The sequence below is a fragment of the Gobio gobio genome, assembly GCF_949357685.1.
Source record: "Gobio gobio genome assembly, chromosome: 4".
Lineage (NCBI taxonomy): Eukaryota > Metazoa > Chordata > Actinopteri > Cypriniformes > Gobionidae > Gobio > Gobio gobio.
Window position 1 is genome coordinate 69,075,068 of NC_137100.1, and position 19,778 is coordinate 69,094,845.

The 19,778-nt window shown below is 44.5% G+C and overlaps 1 protein-coding gene across 1 annotated transcript; it reads right to left on the minus strand.

The window, feature by feature from the left end:
* Window positions 1-292: 292 nt before the first annotated feature.
* LOC307125191 (PH and SEC7 domain-containing protein 1) lies at window positions 293-17,393 on the minus strand. Its single transcript, XM_079814873.1, has 14 exons — window positions 17,262-17,393; window positions 16,284-16,813; window positions 15,999-16,062; window positions 14,157-14,985; window positions 12,646-12,726; window positions 12,371-12,542; window positions 12,188-12,277; window positions 12,069-12,112; window positions 11,820-11,992; window positions 6,817-6,887; window positions 6,523-6,668; window positions 6,298-6,442; window positions 5,835-5,981; window positions 293-3,537 (listed from the first exon to the last, which is right to left on the minus strand). The coding sequence occupies exons 2-14, from the start codon at window positions 16,671-16,673 to the stop codon at window positions 3,247-3,249; spliced, it is 2,643 nt and encodes an 880-aa protein (XP_079670999.1). The 5' UTR covers window positions 16,674-16,813; window positions 17,262-17,393; the 3' UTR covers window positions 293-3,246.
* Between the last annotated feature and the right edge of the window lie 2,385 nt (window positions 17,394-19,778).

A 19,778-nucleotide genomic window follows, 5' to 3' on the forward strand; every position in this document is an offset into this window, starting at 1 on the left:
ACCTATGCGACCGTTATCAGTTTGTAGTAGTAAATGAAGATATGTCACACCGATCACAAGTTCAGTATGGAGTACCACAAGGCTCAGTGCTAGGACCGCTACTCTTCACCCTGTACATGCTACCACTGGGAGATATCATTAGGAAGCATGGCGTTAGTTTTCATTGTTATGCTGACGATACTCAGCTCTATATTTCTTCACGCCCTGAAGAAACTTACCAATTCACAAGATTAACGGAATGCATAGCTGATATAAAACATTGGATGACCAGTAATTTCCTGCAACTCAATTCAGAAAAAAATGAATTTTTAATAATTGGACAAAAAAGCTCCACAAGTAGTAACCTAGAACAGGGGTTTTCAAACTGGGGTCCTCCAGAAGGTTCTAAGGGGTCCCCAGAAAATTTCAGAGCATAAAAAGACAAATCAAAAATGGATAAAGTCTACCGAATATTCTAACGGTTTAATTTCTAAATGTTTCTCTCCTTTCTTGCCGTATACATTCCAGAATTGTATATGTTTGCTTTCTAGTGAGGTTCTCTCACTATAGTCCCCTTTATCTCACTGGGGTTGAAAGGCAGTTTTCTTAACACAGTACGTGAGCTGCTTGCATAAGTTAATTGTGAAAGTTGCTTATACAAATAATTTTTAATTGAAAATCGGATTTATACATCCAACATTAATAGCCAATTTAAGTTGGGAAACAATATGTTGTATTCATAATGTCACACATACTATTAATCTAACAGTTTAAATGTTTTTCGTACATAAAAATAGATGGATTTTAGGAAGGGGGTCCCTCATAAAGGTTCAGCATATTTGGGGGTCCTTGACATCATAAAGTTTGAAAACCCCTGACCTAGAATACTGTCTAACACTTGATGCTGTTCTGTCAAGTCCTCGTCGTCAGTGAGGAACCTGGGTGTGCTCTTTGATACCAATCTTTCGTTTGAAAGCCACATTTCTAGCATCTGTAAAATTGCATTCTACCATCTTAAAAATCTAAATTACGGCACATGCTCTCAATGCCAGTGAGTTGAGTCGTTGATGAGCTGTAGATTATTGTAATGCAATAATCAACTGCAGGCGCTCGATCCTTTTCCTATTTAGCACCTAAACTCTGGAACAGTCTTCCTAACATTGTTCGGGAAGCAGACACACTCTGTCAGTTTAAATCTAGACTAAAAACACATCTCTTTACTGTGGCATACACATAAAACATTATCAGTTTATATTATTCAAATCAGTTAAATGATTGTTAGGCTGCATTAACTAGGTCAGCCGGAACCGGGAACACTTCCCATAACACCTGATGTACTCGTGACATCATCAGAAGAATGGCATCTACGCTAATGATAGTCTCTCTGTTTATCCCGAGGTTTACTGCAGTCAGCCGGATCCGGGCCGTATCCAGATCAGATGCTGGACCTGCGCCCAGAGAAGACCAACACATGACCAACACATGACCAACACATGACCGACACATGACCGACACATGACCAACACATGACCCTGAAGTGTCTGAGAGACCGTGTGACTTGACTCTTCCTGTGACGCCTCATCAACACGACATCCAGCATTAGTTGGGGACACTTAACATTCACACAATCACACACACACACACACACAGGATGAAGAATGCAGCTTGTTATTGTCCCGGCGGAGTGTCTCTTCAGGCCGTGTTTTGAGTGGCGGTAATGTGGCCAAACTCAGGTCATCGGCCGAGACGCCCCGGGCCAGAGACACAAACCACACACACACACACACACACACACACACACACACACACACACACACACACACACACACACACACACACACACACACACACACACACACACACACACACACAAATCTGCTAATGGAGGGACAGTCAGTGTTTGCTCAAGAGAGTGTTATCAGAACGAGAGAAAGAAACGCTCACGGATATAAATGTGCATTTAAACCACAACGAATCCTCATCTAAACTGATCAACAAAGACCATTTCTCAACATGACACACATCCACTGTGAAGTGTGAGGAGACGGAGGGATGAATAGAAATGCTACTTGTGAGGCCTTTAAAATGGTCTTTGCATTTACGGTCTCTCGCATCTCTCCATCTGGGAAGGCAACAACCAACAGGATAAACACGAGGAGCGCTGCGGGAGGGAACACGAGACCGCGGGCAGATGGAGAAACCAGACCCAAAGTGCTGGAGTTAAACGACACAAAGAGGAATTCAGACCAATGATGTCAGGAATTTTTGTGACAGACCAAGCGAGGACGAGAGAGATAGAGGTGAGTGCTGGTTAGGACCCTTAATGAAGAAAAGCCTCTGCTTGCCTTTTTAATTACTCAACCAGGCCTGACCAGCGGCCACAAAACCCTTCAGCCAGACGGACGTGCAGGAACAAAAACACAGAACAACTTGAGCTCACTCCAGTGAAGGCGTCACACACACACACACACACACGCTCTTCCATTGGGCTGTGCAGACGTCACGCTCCACGGCTTTGGTCATGACCTTCCCCAACGGCTCAACACAAACACAAGAGCTTCAGCTGAGCGGCTCTGTTTCTCTAACACTATGTGTAACGCATGTTCATGCAGGTTTCTTGAACATAATTCGGATTTTAAGTTGCTCAAGTACAAAATCATTTGTCTAGCCATATTCAGATCACACACACAGCAGTACTCGCAGAAGTCTGGGTCTAAGTGGCGCTCAGTCATTTTCTGACTCACTGAAGGTTTGATTGTTTTTCCTCACAATCTGTTTACGTGTCAACAGGCATTTATCTGATATTGGCTTTTCAGATCTTTATCAAGCCGACACATCCTGAGCATCCAGAGCCTAAAGGCACGATCCATCAAACACATCCTCAGCATCTGCGCTTAATGACGGGTTCTTGTTTAAATGAAAGGATATGAGATATTCACACACACTTGATACAGCAGTGGCACTAACAGAGCTCTCTTTATCAGCAAGATTTCAAACAGAGGAAAGTGTGTCTGGAACAGGTGTACTCCTGAGCGACAGCACTGAACACACACACACACACACACACACACATTTAAATATCTGGAGCAACATCTCCCTCTTGTGGACGGTATGAAGAGGGTCACATAAAAAGTGCAAAAATACTGTATATAAAAAAAGACTACAGTTGTTGCGTTTTTTTACCTTTAGACTTAAAAAAAATATATTAAACGATGTAAAACTTTAAAGGATTCAAGTGCTTCAAGCATGTCTTGACAGTCAAAGTTTTCAAATCTCTTTGTTCCGCCGTGGAATGACGATCTTTCGATAGGTGCGTCTCTCGGAGATGTTGCGCCGGACCTTCACGACCTGCTGAGGAGGCGATTCTAACTCCAGAGACGGGCTGGAGTGCGATCGCTTCATCACGGCCTCCGCCTCGTCCTCGTCCGGCTGCTCGTCCATCACTCCTCTCCACAGTCCCTCGTCGAACTCATTCAGTCGGTCTCCGGACGCTGAATCCGGCATCTGCAGCGTCTGCCAGGCCTCCAGGACTTTCAGATAGACCTCGTACCGAGACTTCTGTGGAAACCAGCGGACAACAACAACATCTGTATCAAACCGTACGTACGCCAGAGGTGGCTCAAACAAACCACATCAAACAAGTTTTTCTGATGCGAGACTTTTATTTCGAAAGCCATGCGAGAAAGACTTTGCTCTTTCTGTAGTTATGTTGTCAATTAACCCAAAATACCACCAATTCTGTGTATCAACTTACTAACTTTATTGTATTAACAAAAACTAGTTTAGGAATGCTATTTAATAGCCGTACCTGTTTATCCTTCGGTGTAGTGATATTCTTATTCTTTATGTGTATGTTAAGTAAAGTTGATCGACTTTGGGAAAATGTGGGTCCCACGGCTAAACCTGTCGAGAATCCCGGCTATCAAATTTTATGCTTGGTCTCGAGACCGGTCTTAAGACCTATTTTTTATGGTCTTGGTCTCATCTCGGTCTCGACTGCATTTCTCCTCGGTCTTGTCTTGGTCTCGGATTTAGAGGACTCGGGATTTTATCTCAAGACAAGACCACACCTGCTGGTATATCACTAAAGTACAGGTGCATTGTCTGATTTAACATCATTAATGTGATTTGATGTAAAACTTACAGCTTAAAATCCAATCAATAACTTCTTTGTAATGTGATTTCATTTGTTACTGTGCTGTCAGGTTCAAAATCAATGCAGCATTGTCTCAAAAATGCCCAAAATTAATATAAATGCCCACAAAATTCTGAGATTTCGTTTTTTTAAATATAAAATAGAATATAATTAAGCAATATCGCAAGAGCAAGAGAGCTGTTTTCATGAATATATAAGCGTGATTGCAAATGATATTGACTTATACAAACATTCTATAAACAAGAAGTTCATATTAAATGACATTTTAAACTGTCTTTGCTAATTCGGCAACGTTTCGTTATTAAATGAATCGGCTGCTTTGAACAAATCGGTTGAATAAAGGATTCCATGACTGTTCAATAATGTTAATGTTTTAATGTTAAATTAATCTGAACATTATTTATGCAGGTGTAATTGTACATGTTCAGATGCAACTTCTGTGCCATGAGTTTTATTGGTAGTGATTTGATTGGTAACAGCGCTTACTATTCTCTATTCTCTAATTGTATTTAATTATTCAATATAAGTCATTTCTCAGACAGTAGATATGGATCTATTAGATGAATTTAAGGAGTGCTTGGTCTTGACTCGGTCTCGCCCTGTCTTGGTCTTGTCTTGGTCTCGGCAAACGCTGGTCTTGGTCTTGTCTTCAGCACACGCTGGTCTTGGTCTTAACTTGGCCTCGGTTTAGGTGGTCTTGACTACAACACTACTGCTAAGAGTGTCCTTGATCAGGAGCTGTGTCTTGTTTTTAAGCAAAATAACAGAGGGTTCACTCAAAAATGAACTATCCCTTTAAGTCACCGTCCCGCTGGCGGGACGCCTGGCGCTCTTTTTTTAATCGCCTTTTATCGTATCATATATTTGAGTAATTATTATAAATTAGGTATCATTTAAAAAATTTACGAATTTACCCTGTTAAAACCATTTTGAAATCAGACGTTGCGTTACCATGGAAACGGTACTCTAAATTCTTCTAGCGGGCGGCATCATGTTTCGTATTACAAAATGTATTTTAGCTACTTTATAATCAAAATCTTTTCTAATCTTGACAAAACATATCATCGGAAAAGGTCTGAGTCTCAAGGTTCCATATTTGGTCACTGTTTTGTGATGGAAGTGATATTTGGACAGAAATTTACAGGAAACTGCATCAAAAAACAATCAATGAAAAGTGGATGACACCCGGTGGCTATTTTTGGTATAGCACCTAAACATAATCTCATGGGGACTTCAATTTCTGTGCTATCAACTTCAAATTTGGAACACAACTTGGTTAGACATATGGCTTTGATTCTATAGTAGTTTTAGAGTAAAACATTTTTTCTAAAATATATATTTTATATAAAAAAAATATATTTATTACAGTATTTTTCATTTACAGTAAATTTAAACTTCCATAACTTTTTCATAATCTGCTAAGTGTCTTCTTTAAAACAAGAGCATTCTTGAATTACAGCCCTTTAAGTTTGGATAATGCATTTTCATGACTATTCTCAAAAAGGGGGGTGACAGTTAAGGGGTTAAAAGAGATAAATTCTGGTACAGAATGCTTCAAGATATGAAGACCATAAATTGGACGAGCGTCTGTGATTCTCGCCCGACTGGCAATACACCGTGTCTTTATCTCACCAAAACGTCTCAGCACTTGAAGTTGTGTGATGCTCATGTGGAGTGTGTGTGAGGCTGACAGACGCACCTCGTACTGCAGGTACTCCTCTCTGTGCCGGAGCTCCTCCTGCTCCCTGGCTTTGGTCTTCCGGCTCTCCAGCGCCTCCTCCTGGAGCGAGGTCAGATCCTGCTGGAAGCTCTGCAACATGGCCGCATGCGACTGCAGCTGTTTGTCCTGATGAAACACACATAAAAAAACAGATGCTTCACTGAATGAGCACTCCAACCAACCACTGTGCTCCATTCACATGCATTCATTTGACCATCTCTTCATGAATGCTTGGTTTTGGCTGAACAGACTCTCAGATTGAATTAAAAATAACGTGTGTCTGAAGATGAACGGGTTTGGAACAACACGAGGAAGAGTAAATGATGTCAGAATGTTAAATTTTTGGTGGAACTATCCCTTTAAGAGTGCATGTACTCCGGGATATTGTGGGTTGCAGTTTAATGTGTAGTTTCGTTAGAGAAGCAGATCGACGAGACGTTACCAGCATGAGGTTGGACTGGGTCGCGGGCAAGATGGGCCGGCAGAACTTCCTCTGAGAGCCGACCGCAGCTGGAAAGGGTGGCGAGGAGTGCAGCGCAGACACCAGGTTTATCCGGCCGATCCAGGAGTTCATCTGCTCTGTGGAACTGAAGGACACATGATGATCACTCAGGTGTGACGGTTCAATGGTCTGGTTGAAGAGAAGAGAATCTGCACACAAACTCACGCAGCCTCGAAGAGGAAGACCCTCCAGTCGGCCGTCTGCAAGCGAAACACGTGCGGCCGTTTGGTGTAGTTCAGAGCTCGCTCGGCCAGAGCGTGATGAACACTGACCACTTCCTCTGAGCTCTGGCAGTCCTTCCCGTAATCATCCTGGACAGACAGAGACACTGCTCACCCATGCCCTCTTTCACTCTTACTGTATTCACCCTAACCCATGCCACTAAAGCACTCTAAAACATGAAGACGTGTGTTTGTATTTACATATTACTCATATCTAAATCAGTATCTGGACACTAACCTTCTGCAGGTAAAGCACCATTCCCTTCAGCATGGCATAGAAGGTCTTCCAGCTTCGTTTCCCCCACGGAGCTGCAAACCAATTCGTTATCAGCATTTACATGTTGCCTGTCCAGTGCTCTAGGGTGAGTCAAGCTGGTCAACTCACGGACTAGAGTTCATTTGTGTTTTTGTCTAGCACTGGTGCTTTAAAGGGGATGAATTGTTAGACTTCTGGAAGAGGGCGACTGTCTAGACTAGAGTTGTCAAATTCAGTACTGAAATTTTTAAAATGTGATGCTTTGAGCGCTGTTGACCGGAATGGTAAAGCTCTGATTGGTCATTGTGCTCATGCGCTCATCGGATGTGTCTGTGATTGGCTACAATGACCAGCGCTTCAAAAACATGTTATAAATATATACATCAATGACGCTTTTCACAGAACACTTACACAGACACACACGGGAGCGTTTGATTACAGGCGCCTATCAGCCTACCGGACCACTGGTCAACGCCTGCTTGTGCTTTCAGACACTCCCAAAACACTTTCAGACGCTCCCGCTCTCAAAACACTTTCAGACGCTCCCGCTCTCAAAACACTTTCAGACGCTCCCGCTCTCAAAACACTTTCAGACGCTCCCGCTCTCAAAACACTTTCAGACGCTCCCGCTCTCAAAACACTTTCAGACGCTCCCGCTCTCAAAACACTTTCAGACGCTCCCGCTCCCAAAACACTTTCAGACGCTCCCGCTCCCAAAACACTTTCAGACGCTCCCGCTCTCAAAACACTTTCAGACGCTCCCGCTCTCAAAACACTTTCAGACGCTCCCGCTCTCAAAACACTTTCAGACGCTCCCGCTCCCAAAACACTTTCAGACGCTCCCGCTCTCAAAACACTTTCAGACGCTCCCGCTCTCAAAACACTTTCAGACGCTCCCGCTCCCAAAACACTTTCAGACGCTCCCGCTCCCAAAACACTTTCAGACGCTCCCGCTCTCAAAACACTTTCAGACGCTCCCGCTCTCAAAACACTTTCAGACGCTCCCGCTCCCAAAACACTTTCAGACGCTCCCGCTCCCAAAACACTTTCAGACGCTCCCGCTCTCAAAACACTTTCAGACGCTCCCGCTCCCAAAACACTTTCAGACGCTCCCGCTCCCAAAACACTTTCAGACGCTCCCGCTCTCAAAACACTTTCAGACACTCCCGCTCTCAAAACACTTTCAGACGCTCCCGCTCTCAAAACACTTTCAGACGCTCCCGCTCCCAAAACACTTTCAGACGCTCCCGCTCCCAAAACACTTTCAGACGCTCCCGCTCCCAAAACACTTTCAGACGCTCCCGCTCCCAAAACACTTTCAGACGCTCCCGCTCTCAAAACACTTTCAGACGCTCCCGCTCTCAAAACACTTTCAGACGCTCCCGCTCTCAAAACACTTTCAGACGCTCCCGCTCTCAAAACACTTTCAGACGCTCCCGCTCCCAAAACACTTTCAGACGCTCCCGCTCCCAAAACACTTTCAGACGCTCCCGCTCCCAAAACACTTTCAGACGCTCCCGCTCCCAAAACACTTTCAGACGCTCCCGCTCTCAAAACACTTTCAGACGCTCCCGCTCTCAAAACACTTTCAGACGCTCCCGCTCTCAAAACACTTTCAGACGCTCCCGCTCCCAAAACACTTTCAGACGCTCCCGCTCTCAAAACACTTTCAGACGCTCCCGCTCTCAAAACACTTTCAGACGCTCCCGCTCTCAAAACACTTTCAGACGCTCCCGCTCTCAAAACACTTTCAGACGCTCCCGCTCCCAAAACACTTTCAGACGCTCCCGCTTTCAAAACACTTTCAGACGCTCCCGCTCCCAAAACACTTTCAGACGCTCCCGCTCTCAAAACACTTTCAGACGCTCCCGCTCCCAAAACACTTTCAGACGCTCCCGCTCTCAAAACACTTTCAGGCGCTCCCGCTCTCAAAACACTTTCAGACGCTCCCGCTCTCAAAACACTTTCAGACGCTCCCGCTCCCAAAACACTTTCAGACGCTCCCGCTCTCAAAACACTTTCAGACGCTCCCGCTCTCAAAACACTTTCAGACGCTCCCGCTCTCAAAACACTTTCAGACGCTCCCGCTCCCAAAACACTTTCAGACGCTCCCGCTCTCAAAACACTTTCAGACGCTCCCGCTCTCAAAACACTTTCAGACGCTCCCGCTCCCAAAACACTTTCAGACGCTCCCGCTCTCAAAACACTTTCAGGCGCTCCCGCTCTCAAAACACTTTCAGACGCTCCCGCTCTCAAAACACTTTCAGACGCTCCCGCTCTCAAAACACTTTCAGACGCTCCCGCTCTCAAAACACTTTCAGACGCTCCCGCTCTCAAAACACTTTCAGACGCTCCCGCTCCCAAAACACTTTCAGACGCTCCCGCTCTCAAAACACTTTCAGACGCTCCCGCTCTCAAAACACTTTCAGACGCTCCCGCTCTCAAAACACTTTCAGACGCTCCCGCTCTCAAAACACTTTCAGACGCTCCCGCTCTCAAAACACTTTCAGACGCTCCCGCTCTCAAAACACTTTCAGACGCTCCCGCTCCCAAAACACTTTCAGACGCTCCCGCTCCCAAAACACTTTCAGACGCTCCCGCTCCCAAAACACTTTCAGACGCTCCCGCTCTCAAAACACTTTCAGACGCTCCCGCTCCCAAAACACTTTCAGACGCTCCCGCTCCCAAAACACTTTCAGGCGCTCCCGCTCCCAAAACACTTTCAGACGCTCCCGCTCTCAAAACACTTTCAGACGCTCCCGCTCCCAAAACACTTTCAGACGCTCCCGCTCCCAAAACACTTTCAGACGCTCCCGCTCTCAAAACACTTTCAGACGCTCCCGCTCTCAAAACACTTTCAGACGCTCCCGCTCCCAAAACACTTTCAGACGCTCCCGCTCCCAAAACACTTTCAGACGCTCCCGCTCTCAAAACACTTTCAGACGCTCCCGCTCTCAAAACACTTTCAGACGCTCCCGCTCTCAAAACACTTTCAGACGCTCCCGCTCCCAAAAACACTTTCAGACGCTCCCGCTCCCAAAACACTTTCAGACGCTCCCGCTCTCAAAACACTTTCAGACGCTCCCGCTCTCAAAACACTTTCAGACGCTCCCGCTCTCAAAACACTTTCAGACGCTCCCGCTCCCAAAACACTTTCAGACGCTCCCGCTCCCAAAACACTTTCAGACGCTCCCGCTCTCAAAACACTTTCAGACGCTCCCGCTCTCAAAACACTTTCAGACGCTCCCGCTCCCAAAACACTTTCAGACGCTCCCGCTCCCAAAACACTTTCAGACGCTCCCGCTCTCAAAACACTTTCAGACGCTCCCGCTCTCAAAACACTTTCAGACGCTCCCGCTCCCAAAACACTTTCAGACGCTCCCGCTCCCAAAACACTTTCAGACGCTCCCGCTCCCAAAACACTTTCAGACGCTCCCGCTCTCAAAACACTTTCAGACGCTCCCGCTCCCAAAAACACTTTCAGACGCTCCCGCTCCCAAAACACTTTCAGACGCTCCCGCTCTCAAAACACTTTCAGACGCTCCCGCTCCCAAAACACTTTCAGACGCTCCCGCTCCCAAAACACTTTCAGACGCTCCCGCTCCCAAAACACTTTCAGACGCTCCCGCTCCCAAAACACTTTCAGACGCTCCCGCTCTCAAAACACTTTCAGACGCTCCCGCTCCCAAAACACTTTCAGACGCTCCCGCTCTCAAAACACTTTCAGACGCTCCCGCTCCCAAAACACTTTCAGACGCTCCCGCTCCCAAAACACTTTCAGACGCTCCCGCTCTCAAAACACTTTCAGACGCTCCCGCTCTCAAAACACTTTCAGATGCTCCCGCTCCCAAAAACACTTTCAGACGCTCCCGCTCTCAAAACACTTTCAGACGCTCCCGCTCCCAAAACACTTTCAGACGCTCCCGCTCCCAAAAACACTTTCAGACGCTCCCGCTCTCAAAACACTTTCAGACGCTCCCGCTCCCAAAACACTTTCAGACGCTCCCGCTCTCAAAACACTTTCAGACGCTCCCGCTCTCAAAACACTTTCAGACGCTCCCGCTCCCAAAAACACTTTCAGACGCTCCCGCTCCCAAAACACTTTCAGACGCTCCCGCTCTCAAAACACTTTCAGACGCTCCCGCTCTCAAAACACTTTCAGACGCTCCCACTCTCAAAACACTTTCAGACGCTCCCGCTCTCAAAACACTTTCAGACGCTCCCGCTTTCAAAACACTTTCAGACGCTCCCGCTTTCAAAACACTTCCAGATGCTCCCGCTCTCAAAACACTTTCAGATGCTCCCGTGCGTTGATCATTGTAGCCAATCACAGACACATCCGATGAGCACAATGGCCAGTCAGAGGAGTTTACGATTCCAACTCAACAGCGCTCAAAGCGTTACATTTTAAAAATAGGTATAGCGATCTGTACTTTTGACAACACTAGTCTAGACCAGGGGTAGGGAACGATTGATTCATCCTGCAAAATTAACCCAAATCAAACACAACTGAACCAGCTGATTAAGCTCTTCGGGATTACTAGAAAGCTACAGGCTGGTGAGTTTGATCAAGGTTGGAGCAGGAAAGTGGCCCTCGAGGACCAGGGTTGGGAACCCCTGCTCAGATCCACCGCCACTATAAGTTCATACTATCAGACAACATAATTTCTGTCTGGCTTCAAATCACCTGTTGCGATCAGCAATGCTGTTAGTAGGCATCGGTCCATTTTGTTTTTGTTTAATTATCCCTTGCAAACAATTCAAATGGAATTCAAACTCCTATGGAACCACGATTCTCCATTCACATTACCAAGAAGTCACAGTAAATAAATGTCCTCCACCAATGTCAAAATTAAACCTGAGCTCTTGAAAGAAAAGCATCTAAATGTTGTCCGGTGAACATGGCCTCTGTAACCCTAACCCTAACTTGAACATAATAACATATAATATGTATAACACGAGACTTGTCTTTATCTGTAACTCACTGCGTTTGCCATCAATGTCTGCATGCACTTTGCGTTTTAAAAAGCCTTTCTGGAACACAGTGGCCTTCCTGTCGTGAGGGAGATCCTGGAAGGGGTTACTCTTGGAGCGCAGGTGTCCATTCTGGTCTAAATCCTGCTCGAGCATCATGGATTTAGCCAGAACCTCATCCGCTCTAGGAACAGAGAAACATCAGATAAAACAGCAGATCCAGCTGAAGTCAGATCAGCACTGCAGGCTGGGTTACTCACACTGCCCACTGAAGCGGATCCGTCTTGATGGCGCTGTAGAGACTCTGGAGGAGACAGGAGAGACAGAGTTACTACTGACCACCACAGCAATGCAACACGGGAAGATTTGGCAATCACACCTTCAGACAGTCCTTGTTGAAATTCTCGCCTCCATTCATGCCGTCCATATTTGACACAAATTCATGCAAGGACATGGGCTTCCCGACATTCTGATGACACAAGTAAAGGATTACTCCCACAAAGATTAATGCACTTACAGGTTTGGGGTCTTTCTATAGTTGTAGCGGTCATGTGACACTCACTTGTCCGTGCAGGTCTGAGTTGAGCAGCATTACGGCACAGGTGAGCGTGAGCACCGATCCCGCGGAGGAGAAGGAGTCAGGATTACACTGCTGGAAACGAGAGGAGAAGCGCTGCAGGACTCTCTCGCGCTCCTGAGTCTCACCGGTCAAAACAACCTCCTTCAGGAATGACCTAAGAATCAGGAAGAGCCCAAAAACACCTGAGCGATCTCTTGAAGGAGATGCATCTCCTCACTGTGTGCTCAGATATATTGGAAATGAAATGAGAAGCCTACCGGAGCGCTTGCTCCAGACTTTGGTTGGTGAAGTCAAAGAACTTGAGGTACTCTTCCCCAACAGCACGACTGAACTCGTTGCTATTAAAAGAAAAGGTAAATGAGAGGATTTGGTTGAAACACAAATATCTACATTGGCATGAAAAAGTATGTGAACCCCTTGCAGAATCTGTGAAAATGGGAATAATTTTAACTAAATAAGAGGGATCATACAAAATGCATGTTAGTTTTTATTTAGTACATTTACATTAAGTCATTTAGCAGACGCTTTTATCCAAAGCGACTTACAAATGAGGGAAATAGAAGCAGCTAGAGCAGTCTAAGGGCAACAATATCAACAATATGCAAGTGCTGTAACAATTCTCAGTTAATCTAGCACAGAACAGATTTTTTTTTTTTTTTTTATAAATAAATTAGACAGACAGACAATGAATCTAGTACTGTCCTGAATAAGATATTTTACATAAAAAATGTTAACATACTGTATAGTCCACAAGACAAAAAAATAGCTGAATTTATTAAAATAACTCTGACAAAAAGTTAATGAACCTGTGTGTCGTTCCCTGATGATCCATGGCTGTTTTTTTTGTTTTGTGATGGTTGTTCACGAGTCTCTTGTTTGTCCTGAGCAGTTAAACTGCCCAATGTTCTTCAGAAAAATCCTCCAGGTCCTGCACATTCTTCAGTTTTCCAGACTCTTTTTCATATTTGAACCCTCTCCAGCAATGACTGTATGATTTTAAGATCCATCTTTTCACACTGAGGACGATTGAGGGACTCAAACACAACTACTAAAAAAGGTTCAAACATTCACTAATGCTCCAGAAGGAAACAAGGTAAATTGTACTTAATTTGTCTTCCGGGAAACATGCAAGTATCTTCTGTTGCTTCTGAAGGGCAGTACTAAATGAAAAAAATATATATTTAAACAAAATAAGAACAATTTGGACATCTTCATCCTGTTCAAAAGTTTTCACCCCGGCTCTTAATGCATCGTGTTTCCTTCTGGAGCATCAGTGAATGTTTCAACCTTTTTTAGTAGTTGTGTTTGAGTCCCTCAATTGTCCTCAGAGAGAAAAGATGGATCTTAAAATCATGCAGTCATTGCTGGAGCGGGTTAAAATATGAAAAAGAGTCTGGAAAACTGAAGAATGTGCAGGACCTGGAGGATTTTTCTGAAGAACATTGGGCAGTTTAACTGCTCAGGACAAACAAGAGACTCGTGAACAACCATCACAAAACAAAAAAACAGCCATGGATCATCCAGGGAACGACACACAGCATTGAGAATCAATGGTTTGGCTATTTTTTTAGTCTTGTGGACTATATGTTAAAACATTTTATGTAAAATATCTTATTCAGGACAGTACTAAATAAAAACTAACATGCATTTTGTATAATCCCTCTTATTTAGTTAAAATTATTCCCATTTTCACAGATTCTGCAAGCCGTTCACATACTTGTTCATGCCACTGTACATTTCACTTCATCAATGCCAAGTAAAGACTTACTCTTTGTCCAGATGCCTGACCACATCTGTGCGCTGAAAACCGTCCAATCTGTAGAGCCTCTCAGCCAAGCGCTGAGCCTCGGCCCGGTTCACCACCTCAGCACTGCCAGGACCTGCGGGGTTTGGGTCTGGATCAGGCAGATCCTCCTTCATCCGGGTCATATCCTCATCCGCCGCATGCTTCAGGTCACTGGATGCGTTTGGACACTCTGGTGGCTCGCAGGGTTTCTGCTCATCGGAACATTGGATCTGCTCCGGGGATTCTGGCTCTCTCAGCTCAGACTCTTGCGCTTCTTCTGAGAGCCCATTTTCAGATTCTGAATGTGCCAGCGGTTCTGTATATTTTGCTCTGTCTAAGCCCTGAAGGTCATTATTCTGGCTCATCTCTGCTTCTGAAACGGATGTGCTCATCTTGTCCGGCTCTTGTGTCAGTATTGCTTCCTCGAGGTCCACCGAGCCGTTCGTGAGACCCAACAGCAGCTCGGAAGGGTCAGGGACGGCGTCCTGTGCTGGATCAGACTGGACCTCTGGGGGACTCCACTCTTCCTTTTCCACAACGGCAGGTTCTTGAATCTGATCCTGAATAACGGATTCTCCATTGGCTTCGGTCTCAGTCCACTCTGGGGTTTCCTCTTCACTGCCTGAACCTGAATCTGTGCTTTCCTCATGGATGAATGTCATTTTGGGAAGGACTAACATGTCGGGGTCCTCCTCTTCTTGCGACTCTGAACTCTCTTGAACCGGTTGAATCTCTGAGTCTATTGTGTCCGTAAAGATCTGAGCACCATCAGAAGGTTCAAAATGCTCTTCAGTCTCATCTGCTCTGGAATCTGATGGAAAACAGCACAGATAAATACTTCAGAGGAACACTTCCATGTTCCAAACCTCTAGGGATGTAAATGCAAATGGGAAACTGACATTTTAAAGGTTATGCAAGAAGACGCATGAAGAGGAAGCCAAATCGACTGAGTTAGCAAACATTCACAGCTGACGAACACGTGGCCATTTCACAACTGACTGACAATTACAACCACACCCCACTGTACAATATGATTTAAAGCATTTATATGATCTAAATCTCATCACCTCTGGGGTACTTGGGGTCAAAAATGACCCCCAGAGGAAATGAATGGGAAATTGGCAAAAATATGAAAATAGTCAAGTCAAGTCAAGTCAACTATATTTATATAGCGCTTTTAACCATGCAGATTGTTTCAAAGCAGCTTTACAGTGTTAAACAGCAAAATAATGCAACATAATTTTATTCAGCTGTATAGCCCTTCTGGAGAAAACGGTGATACAGAGTAAAATACAGAGTTTTTTTGTGCATACAATCTTTTGGAATGGCACCCGTTCATTTGTGTGTGCGTGTGTTTTTGTGTGTATAAGTGTGTGTGAGAGTTTTTTTTGTCTGTTTTGCACTCTTGATGTTTTAGAGATTCACCTCTTCACTCTTGAGTCCTTTTTTTCTGTATCCTGGCTGATTTGTAGATTGTATGCACAAAAAAACTCTGTATTTTCATATTTTTGCCAATTTCCCATTAATTTCCTATGGGGGTCATTTTTGACCTGAAAGTCCTGAGTGTAACTATTTTTTCACGACCACTTAGACTTTTCCAATCCTGTCCCCAATTTTTTGGGGTGTTCATATACCAAGTACCAATAAAGTCACCAAGTTTCGGACCATTTTTGCAAATTTCCCATTCATTTCCTATGGGGGTCTTTTTTGAGCCGAAGGTCCTGAGTGTGACCCATAAATGAAGAACCCCTGAGGGTTAAAGCATTTATAGGATCTAAATCTCATCACCTCACATGATCAAATAATTCATCATTAAGACGTTACCTTTGAAACATGCGCTGGAGGACTCGTCATGTGAACTCGTTTGTGTTTTCTGTGCATCACACGCCTGTCAATAAAACATCACAACAGATTCATTTCACATTCAGCGACTTTTGCTCAAATCTAAACTGATATTCTCATTCAAACTAACTTTAGGTTTTTACAGGTGCAAGTGGTGAACTAAAAAGTGCACACACACAGAATTAAGAAAGCAGGTCCCCAGTTACTGATACAAGAACAGGTCTACCAGAAAAACCACAAGGCCCTTCCGCTGCTCGGCTGACATACCCGGGAACACGCAGGTCTGACGTCTGCTAGCGACTCGGCCTCAGCTGGCAAATCAACAACGCCGTCCTCATCTGGGACATCACTGAGCTCTGCGGACGGAAGATTCGACGTCCAGTCAAACGTCGGGCCGTCAGCGGAGTCTGGGTCCGATCCCACAGGGGTCTCAGGGGCGTCCCACTGAACTGTGGCGTAAGAGAGAGGAGCGGCCGGCCCTGAGACGGGGAACACGGCCAGAGAGAGCTCCTGATCCGACCCGGCCAGAGAGAGCTCCTGATCCGACCCGGCCAGACCCTTCACAGGGACGCCGCTCTCGCTCTCGCTCTCCCGCTTCATCCGCTCGATGTACTGCTTGGCCTCCAGGTAAGGCTCGGATTCTGCAATGTCCTCCATAGTCTTCTCATCTAGATCGTCATCATGAGGAGTTGAGGAAGGGCTCTTCAGTCGGTGTCATCTGTGATGAGCAGGGCGTCCATTTTGAGATTCAGAAACCCCGTTTCCTCCCACACAGAACTAAACTTTCCACCAAGAGACTAGAAGAGATTTCAGAAAACAAATGACATTTATATCACGAGCACTCCAGACAAACATTTAGAGTATGCAAATGTTCATTTCTGTCTAAGGTGCATCCGTAGAGATAAAAACATTTCATTAACGTCACATCCACACCCCCCCGGCCGTGTGTGTGAGCCCAACACAGAGTCTAAACCGGCGCTGAGCATCTGCGGTGTCCATGTGGGACAGCTTTTTACATTTCTCATGATATCTGTCCAGACGACAGGACTAGAGCGACAGTTTGCAGTGCTGGAAACACCCACAGAAACGAGCAATGAAGGCACTTTTACATGTCATTCATGCCCCCCCACCCCCCCCGCCCCGCCGCCACATGTCTGGTTAGCATGTTTACACTGTCCTGAGAAGCAGCACACGCTCTGAGACGTGATGTATGATATCTAATGTGATGCTGGACATGGAGCTCACCTCAGTCGTGTCCTTCAGTAAAGCCGTCTGAACTCCTCTGAAGACTCTCAGAGCGGATGTGCCTCTGCACTGAGTTCTGCTCAAGCAGCACTGACACACACTTACACTTCCTGACCACAAACAACCTCCACTGAGAGGGGGGGGGGGGGTGTGAGAGAGAGAGAGTGTGTGTGTGTGTGTGTGTGTGTGTGAGAGAGAGTTTCAAGTTTCAAGTTTATTATATTTATAGAGCACATTTAAAACAAGCTTGGTTGACCAAAGTGCTGTACAGAAATTACCTATGTCCATTAATGAAATTTAAAAAAAATAGACATTCACAAGACATTACAGTATTTCACAATTGCTAAAACACTAAACCCCATTCTCTGAACCCAATGCTCAGTAGCCTAAACCCATTTGTCAAATCAGTCACTTTGTAGGCAAAACCTAGTTCAGGTAGTTCAGACACTGTTTGCAAATCTCATCCACTCTTTTTGCAAAACTCTAAACACATTCTTACTCACTAAAGCACATTTTGCACTGTGTTGCAAAATGGTACATACATGTGGCAAAAGTTAAACACAACTACAACACAGCTGTCATCATTTACACACAACAACTCAAAATTGTTCACACTTGTTTCTATTGATGTGATCAAATCAGTTGTGTAGAATATAAGCCAGTTCAGAGCACACAGGTGGACCAGGTGAGTGTTGATACATCAATGGATGGAAACAATGTGAGAGGCCGATGAGGAAGAGGAGGAAGAGTACAAGGACAACGAAGAGCAAGAATAGTCATTTCAGATCAAATTCGGGCAACTGTGATAGACCATGTTCTTGTTCATGGAATGACGATGAGGGAAGCAGGACAAAGAGTCCAGATTTGTCCAGATTCTCTGTGGCCATAATCAGACATTCAGAGAAGAGAACAGGTACATGTATTGTTGTTCTAATTTGTGCGACTGAAAGTTTACTGTATACATTTGATATAGTACATCAGTTTGTCAATAGAAAGGGCAGTGGGGAAAAAAGAAAAAAAGATTTACAATGCATTTTACATATGAATGTGATGTCCATTACTATTGTTTCTGTATGTATACATTTGTAAGAGCATTTTCCCTTTTGTAGAATTGCAAGACCAAATCTCTTTTGTTCTCCAACAGCAATAAGCTCTCATTGACTTTGATTTTGCAATTGCACAATATTTTGTGTAATACACTTTTCATTTAGACTTTTCATTTTATGCTGAAAATACAGAAATTCAATACTGTATTACTTGCAGTGCTTACAGTATGCAATATATTTGCTGTACTGAGAATTATTTACTTTTATTTATGGCAAAATTACTTTCTATATGCAATTAAAAAAATGATCTGTAACTACATGCCCTGGACGCTGTGTTCTCAGTTTTCTGATGTAGTGTCTAATGAATGCTGATGAGTGTTTATATATGGACTGGCTGTGTTTATGTTTTGAAAGTATTGTCTGATTTTGAGCACAGATCAAATGGTTTTGAGGCAAGTGTTTGATTTTGCCAGAAGAGTCCGGGGTTTTGTGAATGTAGTTTAAAGACTGGGTTTTGTGTTTAAAGTTTTTAGAATATGGGTGAAGGTTTCAAGAAATGTGTTTTAGCAATTGAGAAATACTGTAAATGCACAAGAAAACAGATAGGTTTTCAAAAGACTTTTGAACTCAGATACTGTGGGTGCAGTTTTGATCGATAAAGGCAGTTTGTTCCATAACTTTGGGCCAGCTACAGCCAGGGCTCTGCCGCCCCATCTCAGTCTAGATCTGGGTCCCCGTAATAGATTAGAAGTCTGTGATCTGAGTGCTCTGAGTGGATTGTGCGCAGTAAACAAATCTGACAGGTATTGAGGAGCAAGACTGTTTGTGGCTTTGTAGACAAATAATACGATTTTAAATTCAATATGATATTGAATCGGTAACCAGTGCAACGAATGTAAAATTGGCGTAATGTGGTCCCTTTTCGACTGCCCGTGAGCAAACGGGCAGCAGCATTTTGGACCAGTTGAAGTCTATGAATAGACGAGACAGGCAGCCCGTGATACAGCGAATCGCAGTACTCAAGCCGTGATGATATAAAAGCATGCATTACCATCTCAAAACTCTTCCTATAGGAAGGGTTTCACTTTCGCTAATCTTCGTAGATGGTAAAAGCTGGAACTGACAACATCATTTATTTGTTTGTTCAGTTTTAATCCACTGTCTAAAATAAAACCCAGATCTTTAGCCACAAAAGAGCGATATGGAGTGAGAGAGCCCAAATCAACAGTGCTCAGATCAGTTTTTGGGGCCAAACAGGACAATTTGTGTTTTATCCTCGTTCAGATGCAGAAAATTATCGGATAGCCACGTTTTCAACTCTTGAAAACAGTCAATTAATTGATTTATAGCCGACCTGTTGTTGTGCTTAAATGGTACATACAATTGCGTATCATCGGCATAGCAATGATAGGATACCTGTGTGTGTGTGTGTGTGTGTGTGTGTGTGTGTGTGTGTGTGTGTGTGTGTGTG

Coding starts and splice junctions, on each gene's coding strand:
- LOC307125191 (XM_079814873.1), bottom strand. CDS start 16,673: ATGGAGGACATTGCAGAATCCGAGCCTTACCTGGAGGCCAAGCAGTAC. Junction 16,063..16,283: donor TCAGACCTGCGTGTTCCCGG/GTATGTCAGCCG, acceptor TTTTATTGACAG/GCGTGTGATGCACAGAAAAC. Junction 14,986..15,998: donor CTCCAGCGCATGTTTCAAAG/GTAACGTCTTAA, acceptor GTTTTCCATCAG/ATTCCAGAGCAGATGAGACT.